Source organism: Pristiophorus japonicus, chromosome 19 (genome assembly GCF_044704955.1).
Source record: "Pristiophorus japonicus isolate sPriJap1 chromosome 19, sPriJap1.hap1, whole genome shotgun sequence".
Taxonomy (NCBI): domain Eukaryota; kingdom Metazoa; phylum Chordata; class Chondrichthyes; family Pristiophoridae; genus Pristiophorus; species Pristiophorus japonicus.
Window position 1 is genome coordinate 37,971,987 of NC_091995.1, and position 16,913 is coordinate 37,988,899.

Here is a 16,913-nt window from a genome sequence, read left to right on the forward strand (position 1 = left end):
GACTCAGCTCCATGCCCGATCCCCATAAGCCTTTATTCCCTGATCGCTCAGAAATCTGTCGATGACCCAGCCTCCACAGCACCCTGGGGCAGAGAATTCCATAGATCTACAACCCTCTGTGAGAAGAAATTCCTCATCATCTCAGTTTAAAATAGGCAACCACTTATTATGAGACTATGTCCCCTAGTTTTAGTTTCCCCGAGAAGTGGAAATATCCTCTCTGCATCCACCTTATCGAGCCCCCTCATTATCTTACATGTCTCGATAAGATAACCTCTCATGCTTCTGAAATCCAATGAGTATAGGCACAACGTACTCAACCTATCTTCATAAGTCAACCCCGTCATCTCCGGTATCAACCAAGTGAACATTCTCTGATCAGCTTCCAATGCAAGTATATTCTTCCTTAAATATAGTGACCAACCTGTACATAGTACTCCAGGTGTGGTCTCACCAATACCCTGTAGAGTTTTAGCAGGACTTCTCTGCTTTTAAACTCAATCTCCCTTGCAATAAAGGCCAACATTCCATTTGCCTTCCTGATTACTTGGTGTATCTGCACACTAACTGTTTTTGCTTCATGCACAAGGACCTCCTGGTCCCTCTGTAACTTGCAATTGTTCTCCATTTAAATTATAATTTTCTTTTCTATTGCTAATGCCTCACATTTTGCCACATTATACTCTATCGGTCAATTGTTTGTCCACTGTCCTGTCTATATCCCTTTACCAATTTTTTGTGTCCTCCTCACATTTTGCTTCCCCACCCATCTTTGTATCTTCAGCAAATTTAGCTACATTACACTTGGTCCTTTCATCCAAGTCATTAATACATGTTGTAATAGTTGAGGACCCAGCACCGATCCCTGCGGCACCCCACCACTTACTTTTTGCTAAACAGAAAATGACCCATTTATCCCGACTCTCTGGTTTTGTTAGTTAGCCAATCCTTTATCGATGCTAATATATTACCATCAACCATATGAATTTTTATCTTTAACAGTCACCTTTTATGTGGCACCTTATCGAATGCCTTCTCAAAATCCAAATGCAACACATCCACTGGTTCACCCTTATCCTCCCTTCTCATTAGGTCCTCAAAGAACTTCAGTAAATTTGTCAAATATGATTTCCATTTCATAGAACCATGCTAACTGTGCTTCATTGAATCATGCCATTCCCAATGTCCTGCTGCTGCTTTCTTAGTCATGAATTCCTGCATTTTCCCAACGACAGATGTTTGGCTAACTGGTCTATAATTTGCTACGTTCTGTCTGCCCCCTTTTTTTTAAAGAGGCGTGTTACATTTGCAGTTTTCCAATCCACTGGGACCTCCCCAGAATCCAGGGAATTTTGATAGATTACAACCAATGCATCCACTAACTCTGCAGGCACTTCGGTTGAGGCTCCAGGATGTAAGCCATCAGGTCCACATGACTTGTCCGCCTTTAGTCCCATTATTTTTCGGAGTATGAGTTCTGAAGTGATGGTGAAAAAGGCAGTCGACCATGCTGTTCCCTCACTCTGGAGTTACATTAAAGAGACCAAGGTCACAACAGTTTGAGCTTACAATATACAGTCTTATGGTGTTACTCTGAACATAACAGTCTGAATGTCCTCTTTCTGTCCTGTAAGATTCAATGATGGATTTAAATAGGCAAAAAGAAGGCCTGCAACTGTAGACGGAATCCTCCTGCAAAATGCAATAGTAACTATTTTAAGCATGAACAGTGCGAATCTGACTAGTTTCTCCAGAGCTGCAGCAGGTTGATGATGGGATCCTGCAGGTCACTTAAGAAGCGATAGCGGAAGTGCAGATCTCCAGGTTGTGCAGAACCACTGCCCCTGCAGTTTCCTCCGCTCACTGCCCAGGACTTCCCAGCAATGCGGCAGGACTGTTGCAGATCTGCGGCATCAGCTGACTGCAGATAACAGTGGGTCGCCTCTATTTGTAAACATCAGGAGGGAATCGTTCACTTTTACCCGCTGTGTGCTGTACCTATACAGGTGCTGAATGTGAGGCACACAAAAATGCTGTATTCCATCACATGGGACGGAATCGTTCGACTTCAGCAGCTGTGTGCTGTACATGTACTGGAGCTGAGAGTGAGACACACACAGGCTGTACTATACCACACGGGACAGAAACCTTTCTCTTCACCCGCTGTGTGGTGCACATGTACAGGTGCTGAGAGTGAGACACACACAAGGTGCAGGACCAGATGGGATTGAGTTAAATGGGATTAAAGATTTGATATGAAAAGGGGTTTAAAGCGGCCTTAAAGTGGGTATGAAAAGGTTTTGAACAGAGGTAAAAAGGAGCTTTAACAATGGAGGTTTTAAAAGTGGGTTAAAAGTCGTGTAATTTTTTTTGAAGTGGCTTGACAAAGGGGATATGATAATGGGTTTCAAGGGATGTTGAAAACAGGGAGCTCAACTTTGAAAAGAGTTTTAATGTATGTTCTTAAAAACATGGGTTTGTAGGAGGCTTTAGGGGTTTCAGAATGGGTTGGAAAGGAGAGATGAATGGGGTTGAGAAAAGGTTACAAAGATTTGATAAAAGGACTTTAAATGGTGTTTACACAGGGCCCTTGGGCACAGTGCATCTCACCGGAAGTGACGCGCCGCCAACATGGCCGCTGTCTCAGTGGTCCACTCACCTTCCGCCGCCTGTCCGGGGGTCAGGTGACTCCATCCTCCAGAGTGCCGCGCTGCCGGAGCTCGCCATCGATTGGGCCATATTCCGGCCGCGCTGCATTGTGGAAAGGCACGGCCGCCATCATCGCCTCCGATTGACCAGAAGTTGTTGTAACTCCCTCCCAGTGGGACAAAGTGTCCCTGAATAATGTGGGAAAGGGTAATCCCCCTCATTAGAGCGAGGGGGACAGTGCAGCAAACTCTGTAATACTTGATGTGTGTGTTTGACTGGAGGATCTGAAGTTGCATCCTACCAGCTTCTGATTGATGGCCTGGCTGTTGATGAAGAAAGTCCATCAGATTAGGGTTTACCAGCAGAGTGACACCGACCGCTGTGTCTTTTAAATGAACTCACCGTGTTGTGGGCGCTCCTTTAAATACACAGATCAGTGACCGGGTGTCTTTTAAATGCGTAGATCGCACCCCGTGGACCATTTAAATAAGTAGATCGTGTTCCGGGGTGGGATGGGGATGGCGGGGGTTGTTTAAGTACTCATTGGCTATAGGGGTCCTTTAAATTTGCATTTCAGTTTTCGGGAGCTATTTAAATACACAGATCGGTGTCTGGGTTCATAGGTGGTCCTTAAAATACATCGATCGATAGCCAGGTTGTCCTTTAAATACTCATGGGGTCCCCGGGAAAACATTAAATACTCAGATCAGATTCCAGGGATCCTTTAAATACATAGATTGGGGTGGGCATTTTTTAAATATACATCTGATTCTTGGGTTCTTTTGAATATACAGATCGGGTTCCAGGGGTCTTTCAATAGACACACGAGGGTGGGGGGTGGTCATTACTGAAATATACAGATGGGTTTCGCGGGGGGAACTTTAACAACAATTATCGCATAATGAATGGCCCTTAAATTCACAGGTTTGGTTCCATGTGTGATATATGTAGCACACAAATCACTGAATCCACACGGTCTGGTGTTGTAATAACTGCAGTGAGCTTGGTACTTTATTGTTCAGCTCCAGAGTGCCTCTCAGGTGTGGTGGGCAGCTTCTTATACTGCCTCTTGCAGGTGCTTTCAGGTCTCCCACCACAGCGCCATTGTTCTTATATTATACATTTAATGTACCGGGACAATAAACAACCGTTAAATCCACAGATAGAAAACCGGGTTCTTTAAATTCACAAATTGGTTTCTATGGGTTTATAGATATGCAGATCGGGATCCTGGGTCTACTTTTCATATACAGTTCGTGTTTCAGGGTAATTAAATACACAGATTGGGTTCCGGAGTGACATATATATACATATATATAAATACATATATGCAGATCCAATTCCAGTGGGTTATTTAAATATATAGAGCTAGTTTCGGGAGGGGTGCATTAAATATACAGCTCCTTTAAATACACAGCTGAGTTGATATGATGAACCTGTATAAAACACTGGTTCGGCATCAACTGGAATATTATGTCCAATTCTGGCACCACACTGGAGGAAGGAAGTGAAGTCATTAGGAGGGTGCAGAAAAGTTTTCGAGAATGATTCCAGGGATGTGGGATTTAAGTAACGTTCATAGACTAGAGACGCTGAGGTTGTTGCCCTTGCAGAGAAGGCTGAGAGGAGATTTGATCGAGGTATTCAAAATCATGAGGAGTCTCGAAGGAATAGATAGAGAAAAATTGTTCCCATTGGCAGAAGGGTCGAAAACCAGAGGACACAGATTGAAGGTGATTGGCAAAAGAAATAAAGACGATGTAAAAACAAACGTTTTTACAGAGCGAGTGGTTAGGATCTGGAATGCACTGACTGAAATGTTGGTGGAGGCAAACTCAATCAGTGCTTTGAACAGCAAGTTGGATAAGCACCAGAAAGAAAGAACAACTTACTGGGCTACAGGGAAAGAGTGGGTGTGTGGGACGAGATCAGATGATCTTGCAGAAAGCCGGAATGGGCTCAGCAAGGCGATGGCCATCTTCCATGCTGTAACCATTCTATGATTCAAAGTTCTTTTAATGAACAGATCATGTCACAGAGGGTCATTTAAATCCACATTTCGGGAGCCCAGGGGATCTTTAAACAAACAGATCGCCATACTGGATCATTTGATATTGGTTGAAGTGTAATCCAATCTAATTTGGTATTGATACCTTTGCTCTCTGAGAAAAGAGATATGAGGGGCTATGGTCAGTTTCTAACTCGAACTTAAGCCCAAACAGATACCGCTGCAAATTTTTTGTCCTGTAACCATATGCCAGAGCTTCTTTTTCAAACATGCTGTGGGTCCTTTCGGCCTTGCACAAACTCCTGGACGCATAAGCGACCGGTTGCAATGTTCCCGATTTGTTTGCTTGTTGTAACACACACCCAATCCAGTCCGAAGATACATCACAAGCTAGCACTAAACGTTTACATGGGTCATACGGAACAAACAGTTTGTTGGAGCACAACAGATTTCTGGCTTTCATAAAAGCAGTCTCTTTTGATTTCCCTCATACCCAGACATCTCCCTTGCGTAGCAACACACGTAGAGGTTCCAGCAAGGGGCTTAACGCGGGTAGGAAAGTAACAAAATAATTGAGCTGTCCCAGGAACGACCACAGCTCCATCACGTTCTGTGGTCTCGGCGCATTCTTGATGGCCTCCCTCTTGCCGTCGGTCAGTCAGATACCGTCTGCCGTGATTCTTCTCCCTAAGAACTCGAGCTCTGGTGCCAGGAAAACACACTTTGAGCGCTTCAACCTGAGTCCCACACGATCTCGCCGACTTAGAACCTCTTCCAGGTTCTGAAAATGTTGGATAGGGTCCCGACCTGTAATCAATATGTCGTCCTGGAAAACCACAGTGTGTGGAACTGACTTTCGCAGACTCTCCATGTTCCTTTGAAAAATGGCCGTGGCCGATCGAATCCCAAACGGGCATCTATTGTGGATGAACAGACCTTTGTGCGTGTTGATGCAGGTGAAGCCTTTCGAAGATTCCGCCAGCTCCTGCGTCATGTAGGCCGAGGTCAGATCCAACTTGGTGAAAGTCTTCCCTCATGCCAGCGTCGCAAACAGGTAGTTTGCCTTGGGTAGTGGGTGCTGGTCCTGCAGGGAACAATGGTTAATCATTACTTTATAGTCCCCTCAATTTCTGACCGTGCCATCACCCTTGAGAACTGGAACAATCAGACAGGACTACTCGTAGAACTCATCTGGTGCGATGATGCCCACTTGTTGCAGCCTGTCCAGCTCGATCTCCACTTTCTCTTGAATCATGAATGGCACCACACGTGCCTTGTGGTTGATGGATTGTGTACCGGGAACTAAGTGGATCTGCAACTGCACCCCAAAGAAATTTCCGATGCCTGGCTCAAACAACGATGGCAACTTGCTCAAAACCTGGGCACATGAGACCTCATCAACAGACGAAAGCGCTCGGATGTCGTCTCTGTTCCAGCGGATTTTTACCTGCCAGCTTCTGTGTGTGTTCTTTTCCTGGTACAATCCATGGTGGTAGTTCGTACACCGCTCGATCATAGGAGATGGTTACTGGTGCAGTGCCAATTACTGGCATCAGCTCTTTAGTGTAAGTTCTCAGCTTGGTATGAATAGGGCTCAGCTTGGGCCTTTGTGCCTTTTTGCACCATAGCCTCTCGAAGGCCTTTTTGATCATGATAGACTGACTTGTACCCATGTCCAATTCCATGGATATTGGAATTCCATTCAGTTTAAATTTAACATGATCGGTGGATATTTCGTGGTGAAGGTGTGTTTACTGACCCCTTAGTTCGAGACTTTATTTCAGTTTGATCCACCATGGATCGTTCTTCCTCTGCAATGTGGTGGTTTCCTTGGCTTGCAGCTCATCTGCACATTTGCTGGAGGTGTCCCATTGTTCCACAGTCTTTGCATGCATAGTGTTTGAAGCGGCATTGATGGGTTCGATGATCACCTCCGAACACCAACAAGGTGTTAATTGCCTCGCGTTCACACTTGATGGCGGACTCTGAGTCATCTGAGTTCGTGCAGCTGCAGGTGTGTACATTCTGCCATATGCCTTCCTTCCTGAAAACGACATTATTTTATGTACAGTACTTGCCGATGCATCTTTATGCTGCGAAATGTGTTTGGTGTTATCGCTGGTGGACATAAATGCCTGGGCTATCGTTATGGCTTTGCTCAGGTTCGGTGTTTCAACAGTCAATAGTTTGCGAAGGATAACCTCATGGCCAATGTCAAGCACAAAAACGTCTATTAGCATTTACTCCAGGAATCCACTGTATTCGCAATGTCCTGCAAGGTGCCTTAGTTCGGAGACATAGCTCGTCACTTGCTGGCCTTCAGACTGTTGACATGTATAAAATCGATACCTTGCCATCAGAACGCTCTCCTTCAGATTCAGGTGTTCCCGGATCAGCGAACACAGTTCTTCATATAATGTGGTTGTTGGCTTCACCGGAGCAAGAAGATTATTCATGAGAACATAAGAACATAAGAATTAGAAACAGGAGTAGGCCATCTAGCCCCTCGAGCCTGCTCCACCATTCAACAGGATCATGGCTGATCTGGCCGTGGACTCAGCTCCACTTACCCGCCCGCTCCCTGAAAACCTTAATTCCCTTATTGGTTAAAAATCTATCTATCTGTGATTTGAATACATTCAATGAGCTAGCCTCAACTACTTCCTTGGGCAGAGAATTCCACAGATTCACAACCCTCTGGGAGAAGAAATTCCTTCTCAACTCGGTTTTAAATTGGTTCCCCCGTATTTTGAGGCTGTGCCCCCTAGTTCTAGTCTCCCCGACCAGTGGAAACAACCTCTCTGCCTCGATCTTGTCTATCCCTTTCATTATTTTAAATGTTTCTTGAATATCACCCCTGATCCTTCTGAACTCCAACGAGAAAGGACCCAGGCTACTCAATCTATCAATCTATGAGGCCATAGGTTGTTGCCCCACACATAGTGAGGAGCATCGCCTTTTGTTTGGCAGCGTTCTCATTCCATTCCAGCTCGTTGGCCATGAAGTATTGGTCACGTCACTCCACGAAGGTTTCCCAATCGTCACCTTCTGAGAATTTCTCCAGGATACTAACAGTTATCTGCATTTTTGCATGATGGTTCATTATCTTTTACTCATCGCTAATTGTCACATCTCAAAAAAAGTAATGTTACTGAGTACTGTAGACTTGAGTAATTTTGACCTTAATCTCTTTATTTGGACTCCAGAGTGCCGGCAGAGCATGGGAGACCTGCTTATATACAGTACTCCAAACGGATGCTGGGATCTCATGAGACTCCAACAGATGCGCCCTCTGGTGGCGGTAGAATGCTGGTTTCAAGGAGTTACAAACATAGCAAATATGACCAATTGTGAGGCTGAAACAGCTGCAGATTTTCACAGCCTTTGAATGGACGGAAAACGGTTATAATGTAATAGCTCTTCAACCAGGAAGGCTGTGCGAATCAAGACAACAGGAGATAAGGGGTCGGCATCACGGTCTCTCGAGAGGATGCTATCGGGAAAAGGCTGCAACTATAATTTGTCAAGTTTTACTTTTTGTAACAGAACCTCACTTACTTGATAAATCTCTGTTGTTTTTAATCAATATACCTGTATTAAGAGCATTTGTTATAATCTGAACAAGTGTCTCCTAGTTTGAATTAAATAAACCCTGAGAAGAGTAGAATCGCTATAATTAGCAAAGCGGCAAAAAGCTGCAAAGTAGTTAAAACTACAGTTCCATGGGTGATTGAAAGACACAGATCAGGAACCGGGGATCCTATTAATAGACAGCTTGTATTCCGAGGTGTGTGTTGCTGAGATTCAATGAATTGAGGGAGGAGTGAGAGTCGGGAAGTGAGTGGAGCACTGAGGGTCAGTGAGTGAGGGAGGACTGACAGTCAGTGAGAGAAGAGAGGACTGAGAATAAGTGAGTGACGGGGGTACTAAGAGTCGGTGAGTGATGGGGGACTGAGAGTCAATGAGTGAGTGTGGTGGACTGAAAGTCAGTGAGTGAGGGGGGGACTAAGAGTCGGTAAGTGAGGGCGGACTGAGAGTGAGTGAGTGACTGCGGACTGCGAGTCGGTGAGAGAGGAGGACTGAGAGTAGGTGAGTGAGGTGTGAGTGAGAGTCCATGAGTGAGGGAGGGACTGAGAGTCAGTGAGTGAGGGGGGACTGATAGTCAATGAATGAGGAGTGACTGAGTGTCATTGAATGAGGGAGGACTGAGAGTGAGTGAGTGAGGGGGGACTGAGAGTGAGTGAGTGAGAGGGGGACTGAGAGTCGGTGAGTGAGGGGGGATTGAGTGGGAGTGCGTGAAGTGGGACTGCACATCAATGAGTGAGGGGTGACATAGAATCAGTGAGTGAGAGGGGGGCTGAGCTACAGATTGAGGGGCGAATGTGTATCGATGAGTGAGGGGGGATGAGGGTCGATGAGTGAGAGAGACTGAGAGTCGGTGAGTGAGGGGGACATACAGTCAGTGCATGAGGGGGCACTGAGTGTCAGTGAGTTGCGAGAGGGGGTACTGAGTGTCAGTGAGTGAAGGGAACGCTAAGAGTCAATTAAGGAGGAGGGATTGAGAGTGAGTGAGTGAGGGGTGACTGAGAGTGAGTGAGTGAGAGGGGACTGATAATCTGCGAGTGAGAGGGGACTGAGAGTCAGTGAGTGAGGAGTGGGGTTGACAACCAGAGAGTGAGGGGAACTGAGATTCCGTGAATAAGATGGGACTGAGTCGGTGAGTGAAGGGGACTGAGAGTCGGTGAGTCAGGGGGGAGGGTTCATTGAGAGTCGTTCAGTGAGAGGAGGACTGAAAGTCGGTGATTGAGGGGCGGGGGAGGGGCTGAGAATCGGTAAGTGAATGGAGGACTGAGAGTCCATGACTGAGGGGAGATTGAGAGTCATTGAGTGAAGGGGGCACTGAGAGTCGGTGAGTGAGAGTGGTCTTAGAGTCAATGAGTGAGGGGGAACTTAGAGTCAGTGAGTGAAGAGGGACTGATAGTCAGTGAACGAAGGAGGGACTTAGAGTCAGTGCGTTAAGAGAGTGCTGAGAGTCGGTAAATGAATGGAGGAGAGATTCGGTGAGTGAGTACATTGTTTGCAGAGCAAAATAATTCTTTAAGCAGACGCTTTAATATCGATGGATGGATGGACGGACGGACGGACGGAGATATGTAAATATCAGCAAACTTTAAATGGAATTAGACAATATACGATGGGCGTTAGGAGATAACCTGTGTCTGAGTCAGGTATAATTGAGATATGTTAATTCAGTCATTTCACGAATTTAATAAATCGACCATAGATATATTTAATCACAATTATCAGCTGCTTTCTGAACTTACTCTGCGCTGCTGCATAAATAAATGTATTTGTGCAGGAACTCAGACTCTGAAGCATGAACCCAGTTTCTTGCATGATGGTGAGAGGGTTATCGGAAAAGGCGAACGTATACTCAATGTATATAATTTGCACACAGATGTCATATGTAACAGTCACCAACCATAACAGGATAAAACTGCCCGAGATGGCGAGCAGTAAAATTACAGATTTTCTCCGACTCGCCATCTCTGGATCTTTGTGATTCGCAGTATTGTTATTACCCCTCAGTCCCCTCCTGACTCTATTGGCCGATAGAATGTGTCTGATGGTCAGAGCATTGAGCAACAAAATCAAAACAAATGGAGTGAATGGGGTTAAAACAATGGTAAACCAGATAAATGCTACCCAGACGGATGAGATATAGAAGCTTGATTTTACAACACAGAACCACGATTCGTTGTCAATTATTTTCTGATGTTCAAACATAAAAAACATTGGTATATTTTTTGCAAAGTTTAGCGCACACACTGTTGCTATAGCGACGGCAGCAGTTTTTTCGGTGCAATATTTGACTCTCAGATTCTGGTAACAAATGGCCACAAATCGATCAAAGGTGAAGGAAACGGTTAACCAGACAGAACAATCAATGGCAGCATAACCCAGGGCGATGCTGAGCCTGCAGACAGGAGTGTAGTTCAGGAATGAGTGTGTGAAATAAATATTATTAATCTCTAAAAGTATCACATTCACAATGATGAACATTAAATCTGCCGCGGCCATGGCAACCAGGTACCGAGTTATACATTTGGAGAGACCGCACTTTCCCCGGGAGAGGATCACAATTGTCATTAAATTAGCTGCAAGAAAAAAGAAACAAGTGAAAATGAGCGATTCTCACAACAAATGGATCATCATTGTTTAAAAATGAATAATAATATTGCGGGTTGTTCTGACTTTCACCCAACTCTTTCTGTCTGTATGTTAAATAAGTGATTAATTCCAGAGCAATATAATTCTTTATCGAGACACAATAATATATCCCTCCAAGATACAAAACATGCTGTTGTGGATCAGAGTGATTTCCCAGACTTTATTCTTTCTACATCTGTTTTGTAACACAGATCGCTTCACACACTATTGTGGTAAATACAGACATTGTACAGCAACATCCATACATCCCCTGAGGCTTTACTCTAAATTACTGCAATGAGAATGGGCACCAAAAACAGATCTAGTGTATTTAGTACAAATAACCTGAGGGATACATTGTAACGTTCAGTTTGTGATAATAGGACTCACAATGTGACACTGCACTCACTGGGTGAGGGAACAGATGGAATTCATTAGAAAGCTGTTGGCCCGGTCGACATGCCCTGTGAGCAATGACATTGGTCAGGAGGCTCTGGGCAACGTTGTATTAGGGCACCATGTAAAAATCAATAATTTCACACCAGACTCGTGAACAGTAACCAACAGCAGAAATTAACCGCAGTAAAGCAGTTTGGCATATGGGTGTCTTGACATATTTGGTGTGCATCCTTAAAATAACAATTCAAAGTAATTATTAGAAATACGCATATTACAGTAAAACATAAAATAGTTTAATCACTCGATTGACAAGTAGATTACTTATAATGGCCGAGAAGTATTGCAATGCCATGTGATCCCGTGGAAGGTTTATCATCTCCTTGTAACATGGAAATGGATATTTATAACAGGTCAGGAGTGCCCAGAAAGAAGTGCTTAATGAATTATTGCACGGAGCCAGAGACACCCCTCGGCAAAGGGGTGACATTATCCACACAGAGTCGGACCCGATAAATAACTTGTTTCTTGTCGAGCCTGGCATGAGCAACTCAGCATTATGGGGCTGATTATCCAAATACGAACAACTATACCCACCCAGGGATGATCGTTCTGATCAGGGACATAGCCCGCCAAGTTCCTGCCCCTTTCGTGCTGCCCAGGTATGTGCCAGGGAAGCTGAGCTGAGTATACAGGCGGCACATGAGGAAGACTGTTATGGTTAGGAGGCAGAGGTGGACTTCCCAGTCTCGGTCTCAGTGCCCTGGTCTACCTCATGGTCTATGCCTCAAAAAAAGGTGGGGGCAGAATGTGGCATTGTGAGCTGCCCGGACTCCTGCTGAGCCAAGTCTCAGGGACAGGGTGGGAAGACTGTAGATTTAAGCTGGACTTCCAGAGTTAGTCTAAGTCCTCACCAGTATCCTGAAGTCTCAGCGGGAACTGCTGGCTGTCGGAGAGCTGCCGGGCCGCTGGGCTCCCATTGTCTTCTCCTGACAGTCCGGGCCATGCTCGCCAAGGCCGGGTGTCTGCTCTGTGCTGCCCGCTCATCATTTAAACGGAATAGACATCCAATGGCGATCTCAGAGCTGGAAGGAAACACTGCAGATGAGGTGGTCTGCTGCTGTCGAGTGCTGCGGCACCGGAGGCAATAAACTGCATTAATATTATGACGGAGAATAACATTGGTACAATTGTAGATTTTGGAACATCAGAAAATGTCCTGTTATCTGCCAGATTGAGAACATGCTGCAATATGGGATCATGTTCCTGATTTACCTGATTTCAGCAACTAATGACTATAAATCAAACTCATTAAAACAAACAAACAGCATGATTAGACAGGCGGCAAGAACAGTAATCCAGTTAATACAAAGAAAGTTGAATAATAACTGTCCGTATTTACTTACCAGGGACCCCAACCACTGCCAGAATGGGATAGAATATTGCCGATATCTGAACAATTATTGGACGCTGCATTTTGCTCAGAGTTAACGTTGTCCATCAGCATGATTGCCACACAATGAAAGACCTTCAAATCAAACCTGTATTTATACAAGAGAGAAATCTCAAGTGTACTGAACACTTGACATTAGTTACAGTCATTGAACAAACATATTAGGCAACTTCTTCACTGCAATGCTGATCAGGGAATAGATTAATTTAGTAACATTGCCCGGTGGAAATCAGAAAAAAAATACAGTGGAATATTATCGTTTTTTCAGCTTCAAACTATTTTAAAAACTCCACTTCTACAGTACTGTCATATTCTATTCCAATTCAAGGACTATGATCGATGTTATCAGTCCTATTGGCATAGACTCACGGTGTATTTACTGAAATAAATGTATCCATTTATATTAATTCAGTCCAAACTAATACTAGAATTATAAATAATCTATTTCTATTTTAATGTTCTCCACTGCAGAGTTAATGTATTCCGAGACAAACTAAACACATGGCATGTATGAATTTTCACAGAATCCGACAAAATGCATAAATGGTTGTGTGCAGTAGTGAGTGTGCCAACTATATCGTCGTCAATATTCCTCTCCTCCTTCTCCACAGTACTGATCAGGTGATATAGACATGAAGTGTATTGTATCTAATCTGACCTTTCGTGAACCGATGCTGATTTGAGACTTTAGGATGCCCCATAATGCAGTGCCCATGGCAGCGGCTCACACCCATTATCAGGCGCAGAAATGAAGGCTCGAGAAAGCAGCAAAGGTCATAAGGCTCCATCCCCGAGGTTCCAAGATATGTATATTTTTACTCGTATGAGTGACGTGAACATCACTGGCAAGGCTATTATTTATTGCCCATTCCTAAATATGTATACCAGATGAAGCCACTGCTTGTGTCTGAATTATCAGAAACCATCATCATATCATAGGCAATCGCTAGATATCGAGAATGACTTGCTTCTACTCCAAAAGTGAGGTCTCAGGTGACTGAATAGTCCAATACGGGAATTACAGTCGCTGTCACAGGACCAACAGTCGTTGGAGGATAGGGTGGGTGGTGAGTCTGGTTTGCTGCACGCTCCTTCCGCTGCCTGCGCTTGGTCTCTGCATACTCTCGCCGATGACACTCGAGGTGCTCAGTGCCCTGCCACATGCTCTTTCTCCACTTAGTGCGGTTTTTGTCCAGCGACTCCCAGGTGCCAGTGGGGATGTTGCACTTTATCAAGAAGGCTTTGAGGGTGACCTTGAAACGTTTCCTCTGCCCACCTGTGGCTTGCTTGCTGTGTTGGAGTTCCGAGTAGCAGGCATGAAACATAGAAACATAGAAAATAGGTGCAGGAGTAGGTCATTCGGCCCTTCTAGCCTGCACTGCCATTCAATGAGTTCATGGCTGAACATGCAACTTCAGTACCCCCTTCCTGCTTTCTCGCCATACCCCTTGATCCCCCTAGTAGTAAGAACTACATCTATGCTTTGAGAGTCTTGTGTCAGGCATGCGAACAATGTGGCCCGCCCAACGGAGCTGGTTGAGTGTGCTGAGTGCTTCGATGCTGGGGATGTTGGCCTGATCGAGACGTTGGTGTGACTGTCCTCCGAGGGGATTTGCAGAATATTGCAGAGGCATCGTTGGTGGTATTTCTCCAGCGATTTGAGGTGTCTACTGTATATGGTCCATGACTCTGAGCCATAAAGGATGATGGGCATCACTACAGCCCTGTTTGCATAAGCTTGGAGCCAGACTCATAGTCTACATTGGAATTATCAGAAACACACACTGTCTGGCCCTGAATTAACAGGCGAAATACATTTCTGTGTTTGCATTATCATAAGGACCAGAGTTATCAAAACTATAAACTGCATGGGTCAGAATTGTCTTAAACACTCACTGTTTGGGTGTGAGTTCGCAGTAACTCACAATGTCTGTTTTGCATTATCAGAAACACACAATGACTGGATCTGAGTTATCGGAGGGACCTAAGTCTTTGTCAGAAATGTCTGTGTGTGAATTATCAGAAAGACAGATTGTCTGGTTCATAATTGGCAGAAATACTCAAAGTCTACATGTGAATTATCAGAAACGCATACTGTCTGACTCTGAAATGTCAACACCAACACTCTATTGTTCTCAATTATCAGAAGGCCACAATGTTCGAATCTGATTCTTCTGAATGAAACGTTGTCTGGGACTGTATTATCAGAAGTCCCGAGTGTCTCGAACTTAATATCAGAAAGGCAAGATGTATGAGTCATAATTCTTATGAACTCCTGTCTGGGTCTGAAATGTCGTAATCATCATTTATCTTACACTGATATATCAGATAGGAACACTGTCTGGGGGTAAGTTACATAAGGCCCATCTGTCTGCGACTGACATATCAGCAGGGTCGCTGACTGGCTCTGAATTGTTGGAAAAACTGACTGACTGGGCTTGAAACATCACGAGGAGACACTGTCTGGACTGAATTATCAGAAGTACACCACGTCAGGGTATGCATTATCACACATCAAAACTGTCTAAGTCAGAATTATCATAAAAGCCATTGTCTGCATCAGCGGTATCACAGCTGGTGCTGAATTATATCAAATAACACATATCAGCATCTATGTGATCAGAAAGCCGCATTGTCTCTTATCAGCCTGGATTATCGGAATGACTCACTGTGTGGTCTGAATTACCAGAAGGACCACCTGTCTGGGTCTGAAATATCAAACCAGTACTCTGTCTGCGTCAGTATTTTCATAAACACTCACTTTCTGCTTGTGTATTATCAGAAAGACATGTTGTCTGTTTCAGAATTGTTTTAAACACTGACTGTTTGCATGCGAATTATCAGAAAGCACACTGTTTGGTTCCCAATTGTAATAAAAACTAATTGTCGGCATTTGTGTTATCAAAAACACCCAGCGGCTGGTTCTGAATTATGAGAAATCAGACTTTCTGCATCTGAAGTATAAGAAAAACTTACTGGCCTGTTCAGAAAGATCAGAAGACTTTCTGTGTTGGTGTGATTTATCAGAAGTAGCCACTTTATCTGCCTGAATGTTTAGAACCTCCCACTGACTGGATCTGATTTAACAGACGGCCTCATTATCTGGGTCAGAATGATCAGAAGGAGCCTACTGTTTGTGCCTGAATTATAAGAAACACCAATTGTCTGTGTCAGAATCATCAGAAGGACCAACTGTCTGTGTCTGAATGATAAGAATTACCCAAATAATCGGGTCTGACTTACCAGAAAACTGAAATTTTGCAACTTAAGTTTTAGAAGGGCATACGCTCTGGTGCTGACTTATGAGATGACACCGCTGACTAGCTCTGAATTATGATAAAGACCCGCTGTCTGAGTCTGTGTTATCAAAAATTTGCATTCTCTGGGCCTGATTTACGAGAAGCACCCATTGTATTTGCGTGAAATATAAAACAAACCAAGTGTCTTTGTCTGATTTATCAGTAGGACCTACTTTCCGGACCTGAATTACAACAAACGCCCACTGTCTGTGCATGAATTATCAAAAGGCCCAACTGTCTGTGTCTGACTTATTTTAACGATGATTTTTCTGAGTCTGGTTTATCAGAGGTGCTCATATTCCAAGGCTGATTTATCAAAACAGGGACTGTCTGCGTTTAAATTATTGAAAGATCCCGTTGTCCAGAACTGAATTACAAGAAATATCATTTTCTGGGTCAGTATTTTGAGAAATACCCACTGTCTGTCCCTGAATTATCAGAAATTAAACTGCATTGGAAAAAATTCAAAAAGACCCAATGTCTGTTTCTGAATTATCAGAAGCACCCAATATATTGGTTTGAATTATCAGTAGGACATCCTGTCTGGATGGAATTAGCAGAAGCAAACACTTTCTGAGTCTGAATTATCATCAGCATCATCATCATAGGCAGTCCCTCGGAATCGAGGAAGACTTGCTTCCACTCCTGAAGTGAGTTCTGTGGTGGCTGACCAGTCCAATACGAGAGCCATTGAATCTGTCACAGGTGGGACAGATAGTCGTTGAGGGAAGGGGTGGGTGGGAGTGGTTTGCCGGAGGCTCATTCCACTGCCTGCGCTTGATTTCTGCATGCTTTCGGCATTAACTCGAGGTGCTCAGCGCCCTCTTGGATGCACTTCCTCCATTTAGGGCGGTCTTGGGCTCGGGACTCCCAGCCGTCAGTGTGGATGTCGCACTAT

General features: G+C 44.4%; 1 protein-coding gene across 1 annotated transcript; it reads right to left on the reverse strand.

Annotated features, from left to right (window-relative positions):
• Window positions 1-9,910: 9,910 nt before the first annotated feature.
• On the reverse strand, window positions 9,911-12,313 carry LOC139230177 (probable G-protein coupled receptor 139). The gene is made up of 2 exons (XM_070862019.1): window positions 12,178-12,313; window positions 9,911-10,815 (listed from the first exon to the last, which is right to left on the reverse strand). The coding sequence occupies exons 1-2, from the start codon at window positions 12,311-12,313 to the stop codon at window positions 9,911-9,913; spliced, it is 1,041 nt and encodes a 346-aa protein (XP_070718120.1).
• Between the last annotated feature and the right edge of the window lie 4,600 nt (window positions 12,314-16,913).

Excerpts from the sequence above, each read along its gene's own strand:
- LOC139230177 (XM_070862019.1), bottom strand. The coding sequence starts at position 12,313 with ATGATGAGCGGGCAGCACAGAGCAGACACCCGGCCTTGGCGAGCATGG. Across the intron at positions 10,816-12,177 it reads GCTGAGACTTCAGGATACTG|CTAATTTAATGACAATTGTG; the intron begins GTGAGGACTTAG and ends TTTTTCTTGCAG.